This window comes from Blastomyces dermatitidis (genome assembly GCF_000003525.1).
Source record: "Blastomyces dermatitidis ER-3 genomic scaffold supercont1.6, whole genome shotgun sequence".
Taxonomy (NCBI): Eukaryota; Fungi; Ascomycota; class Eurotiomycetes; order Onygenales; family Ajellomycetaceae; genus Blastomyces; species Blastomyces dermatitidis.
In genome coordinates this window covers 266567-280005 of record NW_025544779.1, presented here as the reverse complement: position 1 = coordinate 280005, position 13439 = coordinate 266567, and the positions used below count along the sequence as shown (strand labels likewise).

The 13439-nt window shown below is 47.3% G+C and overlaps 4 protein-coding genes across 6 annotated transcripts; 1 reads left to right on the top strand and 3 right to left on the bottom strand.

Moving 5' to 3' along the window:
* Positions 1 to 522: 522 nt before the first annotated feature.
* BDCG_05726 (Na/H antiporter) lies at positions 523 to 4599 on the bottom strand (the record flags this gene model as incomplete). 3 transcript variants are annotated; one of them, XM_045421417.1, is made up of 6 exons in its annotated part: positions 3434 to 4599; positions 3336 to 3353; positions 2513 to 3198; positions 2295 to 2377; positions 1811 to 2228; positions 523 to 1729 (listed from the first exon to the last, which is right to left on the bottom strand). In XM_045421417.1, exons 3-6 carry the CDS (start codon positions 2978 to 2980, stop codon positions 1169 to 1171), a joined length of 1530 nt encoding a protein of 509 aa, XP_045281373.1. In that variant the 5' UTR covers positions 2981 to 3198; positions 3336 to 3353; positions 3434 to 4599. The 3 variants fall into 3 exon arrangements, with proteins under 3 accessions (XP_045281373.1, XP_045281374.1, XP_045281375.1); XM_045421418.1 differs by having other exon boundaries at positions 639 to 1729; positions 2513 to 3336; positions 3434 to 3457; XM_045421419.1 differs by having other exon boundaries at positions 1169 to 1729; positions 3336 to 3687.
* An 897-nt stretch (positions 4600 to 5496) lies between these two features.
* BDCG_05725 (ribonuclease HI) lies at positions 5497 to 7060 on the bottom strand (the record flags this gene model as incomplete). The annotated part of the gene is made up of 3 exons (XM_045421416.1): positions 5497 to 5986; positions 6093 to 6693; positions 6844 to 7060. 3 exons carry the CDS (start codon positions 7058 to 7060, stop codon positions 5497 to 5499), a joined length of 1308 nt encoding a protein of 435 aa, XP_045277306.1.
* Positions 7061 to 8162: 1102 nt separating this feature from the next.
* BDCG_05724 (serine/threonine protein kinase) lies at positions 8163 to 10466 on the bottom strand (the record flags this gene model as incomplete). Its single annotated transcript, XM_045421415.1, has 9 exons — positions 8163 to 8322; positions 8459 to 8598; positions 8675 to 8928; positions 9035 to 9184; positions 9292 to 9334; positions 9387 to 9668; positions 9797 to 9864; positions 10016 to 10284; positions 10441 to 10466. 9 exons carry the CDS (start codon positions 10464 to 10466, stop codon positions 8163 to 8165), a joined length of 1392 nt encoding a protein of 463 aa, XP_045277305.1.
* A 295-nt stretch (positions 10467 to 10761) lies between these two features.
* On the top strand, positions 10762 to 13256 carry BDCG_05723 (uncharacterized protein; the record flags this gene model as incomplete). Its single annotated transcript, XM_045421414.1, has 4 exons — positions 10762 to 10850; positions 10923 to 10979; positions 11038 to 11851; positions 11952 to 13256. The coding sequence occupies 4 exons, from the start codon at positions 10762 to 10764 to the stop codon at positions 13254 to 13256; spliced, it is 2265 nt and encodes a 754-aa protein (XP_045277304.1).
* Between the last annotated feature and the right edge of the window lie 183 nt (positions 13257 to 13439).

Here is a 13439-nt window from a genome sequence, read left to right as displayed (position 1 = left end):
ATGTTTCCTTTCGCTTGTCTATCAAGAATATATTTCGGCTATCCATAATCATCATTGATTACTGAAAACAAAATAGAAAGTACTGACCTCCCTCCCTCCGCTTCATGATGGTAAACCCTATTCTTAGATGACAGAGCCATGCTTGACAAGTCTATATACACGCATGACAATGTAGAATGATTTGATGAGGATATATGTCAAGTCACTGGTCTTGTCTCTCATACTAGACCATCCGTTGCTCTGAGATGCAAAGGTTGTTCAATCAGATTAAACCAACTAGAACAGACATTAGTCTGTCTCTGTTCAACAACAGGCTCTGAAAGCCATGTGCACGGAGGTTAAATGATGTTCCAGGGTCTATATCAAGCCAATTCACACACTGACTCATATATTATGACACAGTAGTACGGCATGATTCCTCCCTCAGAATACTAAAGAGATGTATCTTTACATTTTACCAGCAGCTAGACATGTGTAAGGCCATGAGATTCCCTTTTTTTGATTCATTATTTACGAGAACTTGGCAGGCTATCAATGGATCCAATTAGTCATTAAGTACATTCTTATTCTGTAGTGTATTTATTTAATTTAGTCTGACCCCCTAGAGGGTTAAGCATTGATTGGTTGTGTATACGGCCACATTGACGAGAGTTTAAATAGGTATCTTGGATATTCCTCCTTGAAACACTACTTAGTGGTCTCCTTGTTCTGGAGTTTCATATCCTACATATTGTACATTACTATATTCGCATCAAGTACGGTATTGCTAATAATTCTCCATTAACTCCGTTCTTTAAGTCATTATTATGCACCTTTTGTATCTGGTCGTCTCATAGGTATAGGCACAATAAAGGTCTAGTAAAGCGAAAATAAAAGGGACCGAACTGTATGCTGCCATTCTCAGTTAAAGTAGAGGCCAAGACAATCTGGATTGGACTTCCCGGATGAATGAAGAAGCCCGGGCCTTCACAAATCCAAGAATGAATGGTATAGGGTATAGAAGCAAGAACACCTTTCTCCTGAAAGCTCTGACAAGGCCCCCCCCCCGTGCTGACCAGATTTAATTTGAATCCATATGACTTGAGAGTTTTGAACCTACTTTCCGCAAAACGAAGATGCTAGCCCAGGTTCAAGTTTTCAACTCCGGCCCCTTGCCCACTCCTGGGCTTCAGCCAGGACAAGTGGCCCCATAACTCTGCATGCGACTCCCATTGCCAATGTCCCGCTTCGAGTAGCTGTTACCACCGCTTCTGCTTTCTCCCAGACTACTACCGGATTTATCGCCGGTGTTGCTGTCATTAACGATACAGCTAGGCGTGGATACAGGATGAGACGTTAATACCGGTTTAGTGTGCGGCCAGTCTTCCGTTGTGTCTCGTCCATTTTCTTCCACCTGCGCCCGCCCCGCTGGTTCCATCGTGGTATCATTCCCCGTCTCTGCCGTCGCCTTGATGCCCAATAAGCTCTCTGTTTCCTCTGCCTCCTCCGCGTCCCCCTCGGGAATAATAGACCGTCCTGTCCCCAAATAAACAGCTGGTCTAGGCGGTTCGTGGCGGTTCGAGCTGTGCATGGAAGTAGGCCTGGTTAATGATGGCAGAAACATGCGCGATAGGCGGGAAGAGTAGTTGTTATCGCTGTCGACGTTTGAGCTGTAGCTTAGAGCTCTGGAGAGGGTGCGGTGTAGGTGAATGCAGAGTTTCGCGAGAGGTATTGACAGGCCGTGCACCATCTGAGAAGATAGCTATTAGCTTGCATAAAACCATAGGGTGCGTAGATCTGAGATTGGATAGATCCATGGTGAGCAACATACAATACTACAAACCACTAAAAACCACACAATTACTTCAATCTCTTCCGACAGCGCAATTGCATCCTCTCTCACCCTCCCACTACCATCAGGCACAATCCAACGACTGAGATACTCACGACTGATATACAAATAGAAAATGCCACTGACGCCAATGGGTCCGAAAAAACCCACGAACGCGGCTTGCCGAAAGTGTTCTATCTGCCGGATGTATCTGTGCATTGCGAAGATTATGGGAATGCGACGAAAGAGTAAGATGAGGATACCGAGGAAGATGAGTCGATGTATAGAGATGACGTCGTTTTGTAAGAATTTCCCCCAGGGGCACACAGCGCCGAACCACATGAAGACAAAGAGGTTGAGAAGCATGTCGATGGTGGGTTGGAGGGAATCGTCGAGCGTTTCTAGGCGGAACCAGTCGCTAGGTGGGTAGGTTAGCAAGAAGGGATCCTATTGTATTATCACCTCTCAGGGGATGGCCGCTGACTCAATGGTGAATACGTTGCCGGCAATAAAGCAGGCGAGAACGTCATCACTGCCTATCATTCCGCATGTCCCGATGATGAAAAGCTAGGTAGTTTCATTAGCAAGACCTGCCAGTATAACAAAGGAGAGGTTGAAATTAAGGAAGAAGCCCAATCCAGGGGTATACAAGAATGGGGAAAGAAAAGATAAAAGAGAAAGAGAAAATAAGGGCAAACCGACAGCCAAAGCAATCGCAAATACCAAAAAGCTCTCTCGATCAATAAACTTCTTCTCCTCCGCCCAATGCAATAGCTCTTTTGCCAACCATCCCACTACCGCCCCGTACACAACACTCAGCAGAATAGTATACCCCCACGTTTCTCCAAACCAGAGCGCAATTGCACTCCAGGCGCCCCCTTCAAATTGTCCTGTGCCCTCGCCTTCACCTACCCCAACAAACTGAATCAGGTAAATCGCAAAAAACAAAAACGGATACCCAAGCCCGTCATTCGCCCCGGATTCCGCAATAATGATCCTCTGTAAGCCACGCGGCACATTCCTGTCCGCAAACTTCCCCTTGACAATAGAATTCGACAGTACTGGGTCCGTGGGTGTAATACAGGCCGCAATCGCCAGGGCATGTAGGAACGGTAAGTTGGGTACCAACATGAAGATCACTAGGCTACTGCAGAGCCACATGGCCAGCATGCCGGGGCCGAGCAGGAGTGAGAGACTCTTCCATTCTTTGGATAGGTAACGGCTGGGTAGTTGTACGCCTGCGAGAACGAGTTGGACGCCTAGAACGAGGCGGGAGAAGTAGAGTGTTATATCCTCCACGGCAGCGGGGGAGCCTTGGGCATAGTCAAGCGGGCGGAGGAAATTGGCGAAGTTAGGGGAAAAGAGAATGCCAGCGGTCAGCGAAATTACTGGAGGGTTTATTCAATTAATTAGCTAATCAGTTGTTTTCATGGGTTGGTATGTGTGAGAGTTAGTAAGATGGGTCTGCGCGGATGACCAGTTCGTACGTGAATACGATGTAAGGCACGGCGGGAGCTATTATTACCCTAGATAATCAAAGCTTCTTAAAATCTCAAAAACGAAAAATGAGGAATAAATTAAAAAGAAAACATATAGTTATCTAGTAAACAGTTGGAAACTCACAAGCTTCCGACAAATAGAATTTCTCCTTAAAAAGATACGACACCAGCCCGAATAGGCTGATGAAGCCGCCCAGCGTTGCACATACGATGTTGAAGTCGGTCAAAGCAAGAGTCGGCATGCCGAACACAGCACAGCGCCGATTGAGTTCGGCTTGTGGGGAACGAGGAGAGGTTCGGCCAATCAAAAGGGCGGACAGCGGAGGTTGTTTTCGGGTTCCGTGTGAAGATTTGTCTTGGCGGAATCGGGGCCGGTGGAGAAACTTTTTTGGCGGGACCGAGACTAGCAACCAGACCCTAAAAAAGGACCTCCGGTGGTCGGAAAGGTAGTAGTACCCTTTATAGCAGTAGATGAGAGGTAAGAGCTCTTTATACACTAGAACGATTGAAAGTGACAGACAACGGAGCAGGTTGTAGTTTGTGTTATTTCGGCGGGACAATCATCATCAGGCCCAGGATAACAAGGAGGGATCTTCTTGTCATTGGAATTGGTGGATATTCCTTCTTCACCCTAGCAGGTGCAATACTAGAAAATAAAGATAGAGCTGAGAAAGTCTAGGAATGGCTGTTTTCGGATTTCTATCAAGACGTCGTTCGCAAGGCTTCAGGGTATTTCTCTATATATGGCGTGTCGTTTAAAGGAGCTAGGGATAAAAAATAAAAATAAAAAACAAATTGTGAGAAAAAACGGATATCAATCGCCGGTATAGATGTGAAAGAGTCTTGCGCCTTCGTTCAGAGCTATTGACGTCTTTAGACGCTACCTAGCCTAGTAACGTAGTCAAATAACGTAACTTAATAGCCAAGCAAGGCTGGATCAAGGGAAGAAATAAATATTGTAACAGAGTCGGTGAAAAATTGAACCAGGATAAAAATGTAGTCACAACAAGTAGCCACCCGAAAGGAAACGCGTTCCGTAGAAAATGATGACAGAAAAAAGAAGAAGATGGAGAGGAGTACGTTGGATTTCTCGTTCCCATCAATGTCATTTATAGGGAACCTAAGAGCAAAGACGCGGACTCCGTTTATTTAGCTATTAACGTTTGAATTGGGAAGATTTCGCAGGCAGTGAGCGATTTTCTAGTAGGTGGGCCAATTTAGAAATACCCCCCCTGCTCATCACCATTAGATCGATCACTAACATCGCAGCTGTGCTCTCTTAGTTCAAAGATTTGTTTACTATGTAGAACTGGTCGGTGGAGAATAGCGGAAACCCCCCGGTGGAGGTGTCAGCAAAGAGTGTGACTGTTCACTACTGGAGGGATGAGGAGGTTTTAGCGTTGATACCTATGCATGCACCCCCTCACTCATGACGCCATACCTCAGCTCAGCTACTTCACCAGTCGTGGGAATGTCTCATGATAATTTTGTTCGGTCGAAAAGATGGAGTTTCTTGGAACTGGAAGGGTCGGTTAACTGGAGGTTAGTGTCAATCAAGGCTAGCTCTCCTTTGTGTGTATTCCAGCCCCTCTTCCTCCAGTGTAAACTGGTGGTGATTGCAGTTAGTCAGTTGACTAGATGACAGATGACATTTTATATGAATCTTAATCCGCTCGCTGAGGGGAGCAGCAAAAAAAAAAAAAAAAAAAAAAAAAAGAAAGAAAAAAAAGAAAAAAAAGAGCAGCATCATTGCTACATGTGAAATATTGGTTTACAGGAATACTCTCCATAACTACCGTTAATGAGATAGATCATGTCATCGCTAATTAGCTACACACTTTAGATGGATGTGTAGCTAGCTATAACAGCAATAGCAAGGGAAGTAAATACATGAAACATATTGATTGTTCGGTCGCAGAATATGAATGGAGAATCGGAGACTATAAAATGGTAAAAGGAGAAACCAAGTGCAAAGAAGTCGTGCCAAGGGAAATATACAATATTCCTTCTTTGGAGGAAGAAACGAAACTCCCTGGACACAACTAGACAGGGTAATATGAAAAGTAGATAAAAGTCCCATACAACGACACACAACATTAAAGGAACAGAGAAGGAGAGAAATGAAAAATAAGGAGTACACAACCGGCTACAGAAGTGCCTTGACATTCATCTTCTAGTAATGTCGCTTCAGCATTCCCCGATCCCAAACCCAGTCCGCTGCTCGCCCTCATCGATGGCATCATCATAATCATCACCACCGCTTATCCCGCCATCGTCATCTCCAGGTTCGGGAGTCGTCATGTTATTCGATGCCAGCGGGGCATTCTTTGCTCCATTCACTGCCAGCCGGTCGGCTGCCTCATTGCCTGGATCGCGACTATGCCCCCGAACCCACTCAAACAACGTCTTGACATTCATCACCGTCCGCTCTTCGATTTTCATCAGGATGGATTGGATTAGGTCCTTGTTCTCGACCGGTTTGTCCTGCGCCGTCATCCATTTGTTGCGCTGCCAGTTTACAAACCATACCGTTACGCAGTTGATGGCATACTTGCTGTCCGTGAAAATGGTTACATCGCGATGTCGTGGCGCGATGTCAAGTGCGCGTATGATTGCTGTCAATTCTGCCCGTTGGTTTGTTTGTCGGCTACCTTTCAGTGGCTCGGACACGTTTCTGCTGGCAAGGGAGGGGAGGATGAGATGTTAGCAAAGGGGAGGTGGCTCATCAAATAACGTGCTTTTACGACAGTTGAAAAATAAAGTAAAGGTAGGGACTAAAATACCTCTCGTCCCCAGGACCGAAATATACTCCAATACCCGCCTTGGCCCCCATAGCGCCGTTCCTCAAAGAACTTCCGTCTGTATATATTTTCAAAGGGCCGGGACGGCCTGGTTGCTGCTTCGTCGGTACCTTTTCATGTGGAGATCTATATTTCAATTTTCCGGTTGTAGGATCAAGAACAATGTTTGGGTCAAATCCGTCAACTGCACCCGGGGGCAAGGGTCCCAGCCCAGGTGGGTACTCGTTGCCATCTGCGTCGGTCGGACGTTCCGAGGTAAGGCCAGGAGCACCAGGTAGGTTCATCTTCCAGGAAGGATCTGCGCTAAGCTCTGCATCCCCCGCCAATGGCATCACTACCGGCGTCTGTTGGCCTTGTCGAACGAAAGCGTCTGCCTCAGCCCAAGTAGCGAACTTGCGATATTTCGGTCCCCGAAATCCTCGCACCTGATCCTGTGTCACTGCCCAGTCAGTATATACACCCGGTTTTCGCCCCCGTTGTACACCGTAAAATTTTGAGCCGGTAGAGGTGCTTCCAGGCGCCGTAGCGGTTTGGGTTCCTGTTAGGAAGGCATTCGCTTCATCGAGGGTAGGAAACGATTGGACTAAAAGGAGGGAAATGGTAAGCTAACGAGCGCCGCTGTAGAGTGAATAACATGATAGCAGAATTATAGACAAGATTTTCACTTTTCTTTCCTGGGCGCCTGTTTTATACGATAAGTGAGGGCGTTCGTGATAGAAGAATGGAAACCTACAAACAGCACCCTTAAAACCTGTCACCTGCGTTAAACAGTCATTCCACGTATGGTAAACGCCAGGCTGAAATCCAAACTTCACCGCATAGAACTTGGGCTCTGCTGTTCGTTTCCGTTTGGCACCTGTCGGTTGTGAGGTAGTTGACTCCACGGGGGACGCGGGGGTACTGGAGCTTTTCCTATCATTCGCAGCGGGCGATGGTGTGGCCGCAGCCATGGTGGATAACCGGTGAGGAAGAGGAGTGGCGATAAAGAGACAGAGTCTCGTAGAGGGCGTTAATATGACCCTAGAGTCCTTGCGCAGAAAGCGAGGGGGATAAATCCTCCGCTTCCACAGGGGAAGCAAGGCCGCAGATAGTTGGAATGTCGTGGAGGACGTCGTTTGGAATCGAGTAGTGAGAGGCAAAAAGGTAGATTGAGTCTCGTAGTAGTTGAGTGTATAAGGTAATATAGTTGGCAAGGAAGCTGTATCTAACGGAGAGCGATAGGAGGAGAAGACCGGTGGAGAGGAGAGGAAGGCAATCGGGGATGGATGGCGAGAGAACTAGTTTTTGGCGATGAGAGTAGCAACGCGTCAAAATTATCAAAGTGTAAGATTAGATGCAGCAGGATACATTTAGAAGTGCCCAAACACACACTGTAATCATTGAGAGTTGTTGAGGATTGTTGGAGGGAGGAAGAATGTTGGATGGAAAGCTATGCTGTGGACGGAGCCGCGCCTGAGGGGGGGTTGGCGGGGGCATTTCCCCTTTGGGAGTGCAGTGGAGCGCGTCGCCCACGAGCCAGCAAGCGGCAAGACAAGAGAACAAATTTCAATGTAAAATTGGGTCTATTTGGGCATTTTATAAAATTTAAATTCATTAATAGTTTTCCAACGTAAAAGTTCGTTGCTATAGCTGCGGCAATATTGATCACCTACATTATGATGTGTTTATATTCATAACGTTCAATTATTTACCATTCCGACTCTGGAATAAATACCAGCTATGGTAAATGAAAAATTCCCTAGGGAGTCATCTAAGTCTGCCAGAATTCGCTCTTCATATGGGCTGAGCCTGCCCGCCGTTGAGAGTTCAATTAGCCTTGGCGCATGCCTGTCCGCAATCAAGGTGTGGCGCAATTAAATAATTAAACCGAAAAAGAATATGTTAACTAGATGCTCATTCTCGAGATCCCAAAAAGATATCCAGATCCCTTCCTTCCCGTCGGGACATTCAAAAGAGTAGTAAGACTTAGTGGAAATATTAGTCCTCCTTCAACAAAATGAAATACAACAGGGGCAAAAATCAAAATCCAAAAATCCAAAACTTCGGGTACTTTCATTGGAAATCCGCTTGCACCAGGCGCAGGAGTTCCTCTTCGCTATTTGAGAGTGCTCGTTCACTAGCCCGCACAGGATCATCGAGGTGATCATCCACATTTGACGGAATGCTTCGGTTCCCGGCAGCATTCGTGATCGTCGAGGGGGCATCGCTGTCACTGTTCTAGCCGGACGGATCTCCCCATACCATCGCAGCAACGTCAGATCCAACGTACTTCGAATCCTGCTGCCAGCCGGGAGGAAAAGGCGGGAATACAGAATTATATTGCGTATGCCGGCCGGGACTGTCGGAACCGTCTGTCCGAGCAAGACGCTTGGTCTGCCTGGTTACCTGATGATGACCGTTCCTGGGCTGGTCTCTTTCGCGATTCTTCAAGAGGAGCGTTGGCCGCAATGTATGCGTTCAGCTCACTGGGAGACAAGTCTGATACAGCCTATGGAAGAAAAAAATAAAACCCTTTAGCTCTTGATTGCTTGATTGCTTCTAAGTTAGTACCTAGTGATACTTACATTTTCTGATGTTAATGGGGCTTTTCCGGCGAGCGAAGCTTGAGTAGGGGTGACACTACCGTCTCGAGAGGGAGCACTAAGATGTTCGACGGCTTTCAAACAGACGTCTGCTGAAGATCGATCTTCTGGTTTCAGGACCAACATATGGATTGTTAAGAACTCCATTAGACCTTCATTTTTGTATTGGTTGGCTCGATCAATGATTTTTTTCACACCAAGGTATTCCTCGGACATCCGCTTCCGGCAGGCTGTGCCTGAGATCGAGGGCAACCAGACCAAGTGACCAAATATCAATTTTCACACTATATTTTCCCCTCTTAAAAATCTTGAAGTATTCGGGGGGAAAATAGGTTTCTGTACCGATTTTACCAGTCCTCAGGGAACCCTCCTTTACTAAACCGAAGTCCGCAAGCTGGGCATGAAGTGGGCAGCGTTCGCGGACAAGGACATTTTCCAACTTTAGATCGCGATACGCGATTGGAGGATTTTGTTCGTGGAGATATTTCAAAGCTGATAGTCATTGGCGGAGGATTATCAACGTCTCCTTGTACGAAAAAGGCTGCTTCCGATGCTGTTGTCCAAGGTTCCCGAGTGGAAGATAGTCCAGAAACAAACACGGAAGCCGACCTTGATCTCCGGATGAAACTTCACAATATTCTCCTAATACAGCGTTAAAACTGGCGTTGCTCGTAGGCAGCATTTAGGCGCTTACATGCTTAATTTGGCCCATAATTTTGATCTCCTTCTTCCAATACTCCTGAACTAGTGGATCGAGTGGACCATGAGGCTTTTTACATGCACATTCAAGTCCTGTGCTCACGTCCCAGCGATGAGTTACAGTTCCGAAGCCGCCGGCGCCGAGGAACCCTCTTTTGATGAGAATGGGGTCTTGGGGTGGAGTTTGTGCCCCACTCACAGGCGCCGTCGGAGTTCGACTTTGTAACCCCAAGCCGCCGAAAAACAGTTCAGTCGACGCCGTCAACTCGTTGCGAAACTGTTCAACCTTTGAGATATATTGGGCCGGATGATGACCCGTTCAGGCCTTGGAAGCGACGATTACGAATTGGAGATGTGGATGGAGACGAACGACGATTTGCTTGAATTGATTAGCAGTCGGGTCACCAAGGATCCACGTAAAGTTGCGGCGTTTCTCTCCTCCTTTCCCGTCATAGAACACGGTGGTCCCGTTGCTGGATCGGTCATATAGGATTAGTCGATTCCGGTTGTCAAAATGTCAAAAAGAAATGCCGCGCGCTGATGTGGTAGTCCGTTTGTAGGTTTGGTAGGAAAATATCGCATGTGCTCCTATCTCTTCTCTTCCGAGGCAAAAGCCGTGGTTACCTTGTTTTGGTCGATGGCTAAACGTCAACCGCAACGCATCCTTATTACGGTAGCTAAAAGATTCATAATTGTTCTCTTCTGGCTCCGGCGTGGCGTCTCTGCTCCGGAGACTTAGTGACGGTTGTTCCGCCTGGTGCATGGCAGGAATGTGCAGCGATGCGTTCTCAGGGGCGGTAATAGCCGCGATGGCATCAGAAGATTGCTGATATGGGTACAACACAGCGACCAGGTCCGGGTGTTCCATTATCAAAGCTGCTTTGTTCGACAAACTGCAAAGGCATAACCCAGAATCATGCGGGGTTCGAGAGTCTTTATTAGTTTCATGACTGAGTGCAGAAAGAGCCCCAGCAAGGCTGCATAGGCCATGAACAAAGGACTGTACATAACATCCGGGAAGGCGGCTGGTGTTGATTATTGGGTCTTACATGTCGTGCGTCTCTGCGCCATGCATCTCCCGAGACTCTGTCGCTCAAGCAACGCATTCATTCGACGAAATCCATGACCGCCGCCGGGCATCAATGCAGGAGACATCGCAACAAGGGGCTCAAGGGCTCAATGAGATGACTAAGCAGAGGAACCAACTGGGAAATAAATCCATAATAAATACCGACTCCGTGGCCTAACGAGCTGAACAAAAACAAACCCATCTTTCCGCCAGCTCCTGACCTCTCGTTCCCATCCGCACCGAATGATATGTATTGATGTGTGCTCAGTCTCTTGGACTTGTGTCACGAAATCCAACTACCATGCCATCTCCTAGATCCAAACTACGAGCTTGTGATGTCGCTGCCTTTGACGACGCGGAACTAGACCGGTACCTAGAGGAGAACGGAAGGTTGGCGTTTGGATTTTATTTTTTTTTCCCCTAAAAAAACATGTCGGATTACCTGGCTGACCTCAAATATAGGACAATTTCTGTTGAAGACCCTGAGAATATACCGGAATCTTTTATTCAGAGATTGAAGTAATCTATCTCAATCTTCGCGCTAAAACCTCTTGCTTCTGGTGCCTAATCGTCGTAGGGACCGAGTGAATAACGAAAGCAGAGCTGTCAAGTCTCTTCCAGTTGACCTGGATCAAGTCAGCGCACGCCTTCTGCAAGACGCCACTGGTAAAGTGCCACAAGACCAACAACCAGCTCCTCCAAAACGAATGCCCAGATACGAGGATTCAATAGAAGAGATTCGCTGGACGGCAGAGTCTATCTGTGGAACTACGCCATCCCCCGACCTAGAGGCACAAAGACGTCACACCCTACAAGAAGAAACTAAGGCATACAAAGCGCTTGTTGAATCCGGTGGGCGACCGTCGCACCCTTTTCGAGATAATACCGCGGAACTTTTCGAAAACCCAGGAGAAGACCGCGATCTCCTATTGTTTTGGGTCCCCGGAAACAGTGCGCGGGAAGAGCATCTATTTTCGATCCAATGCCACAGGTGGAAAACCTTCCGCAAGTTCCAGAGATTTATGAGGGAACGAAATATTGAAGATGAGCGGGCAATATATATATATTCAGGACATGACTTCTCGGAACTGAGGGAGTGGAAAAGTTTTATCGGCCACCAAAAGCCAGTAGCGGGAGAAGAGGGACGCTTCCCAATATACGCCAGAGCAGTGAAGGACCGGCTTGTGAGACATGAGTTCACACGCACCTTCCAGCTCGACGAGGATCCGACTAAACAGAACAGTTTGACAACTTGGATTGAATATCTTGGCTATGAATACTGGTGGTATGATCGGTACGCCCTTACAGAGGGCCAACAAGCATGGCTTGATAGCAAGTGGAAGGATGTCGTTGCCAGCCAGGTATTGAAACCTTTCGAGACACTGGAATCCGTATGTGGTTTTGAAGCAATAATGCAAAGGACCAGCGAATTGGTTCGGTCTCAAGAGGCTGTGGAATCCGCAAAATGTGCCTTTCTTTTGGCTCAAAAAGCCAAATCTGACGAGACAACATTCTCTCAAACAAAATGAACGGAGGCTGCTACAAGCAGAATCCAGGTTAGCCGAGGCAGAGAAGGTTCACGAATTCGTAGCACGCCGAGAAAAAGTCATCGGCCGCTTCCTCGTAGCCACAGCTAAATCTCGAACTTTCAAACATCATGCAGAACGTCATAAAATACTACTGAAATGGATACTGGAGCAGCTCCCTATGATCGAGAGTGAGATGAAGCAATCCAAAACGATGGCGAACGCATTAAATTACGAATCTATCAGCGCCAAATCGAGCCTCAATCAAACCGATCATACCAGCGCGGGAGAAGGCTACAATGACCAGGATAATAATAATACGGGGAGCCTTGCGGCGTTGAATCGCCAGACACCCATAGCCACCAACTCTCAAGCGAGCAAAGCGCGTAAGCACAGCCATGACATAGCTAGCGAAGAACACCCATCAAAGCGGCCAAGACGCAATAGCCTAGAGTCCGCCCTTCCCGATTTCAAAATATCCGAGTCAGGAGCTGCAGCTGAAGCTGCAGCAACAGAAGTGGACATCGAAGGGTCGCAGAACCCTAATCTTCCTGCATCAAGGATGACAAGGCAAAAGCGAAAAGCTGCTATGGTAGCAGTAGAGGAAGAGAGTGATGCTGAAGAAGATGACCAGATTTCCGCTCAGGGCACCTCACAGGAAAGGCGACCATCTAAGCGGCAAAAGCGCGATAGGCAAAATAGGACTCTCTCTGCTTACAAGATATCTGAAACTACAGATACAGCAGTACCATCAAATGCAGCCGCTGAAGAGTGGCATGTTTCTAATACCGCCTCATCAAGGATGACTAGACAAAAGCGAAAAGCGGCTACCGTAGCAGCAAAGGAAGAACGGGATGTTAAAAAAGATGACAAGGTTTCCACTAAAGACAGTTCACAGGGAAAGCGCGTGTCCAAACGGCAAAAGCGCACCAATACAACTGGGGCTCGCTCTGCTTATGACAAATCTGAGACTGCAGATACAACGGTATCAAGGAATACGGCTACTGGCGAACTTCATGCCTCCGAGGCAGTTTCGTCAAGGCTGCCCAGACAAAAATCAAAAACAGCTACAGCGTCAGCAAACAAAGAAGGGAATGCGGAAACTGACGAGATCTCAAGCCGAGGCGCTCCGATTCGAAATAGAAGAAAGAAGAACTTTCCTTCTGGCGCACAGATCTCCTCTACGAGCGCCAAACCTGTTCGTCGCAGCCTTAGAATTGCGCAGAAAAGAGCAGCTCTTATTGCTTCTGTGGCGTCACTTCCATCTTAAAATACGTGGTTCCCAGCAATACTCACCTGCATTTTATAAAAAAATAAACCTGGACCGCCGTCGAGGCCAATACAGAAAGCGCTGAAAGAGAGCAATATACAGCACACATTTGTGGCGTTGAAGGGACAGTCTAACCCGGGCACCCTTCTAACCAGTTTCTATCTAGGAACACGAACTTTGCAG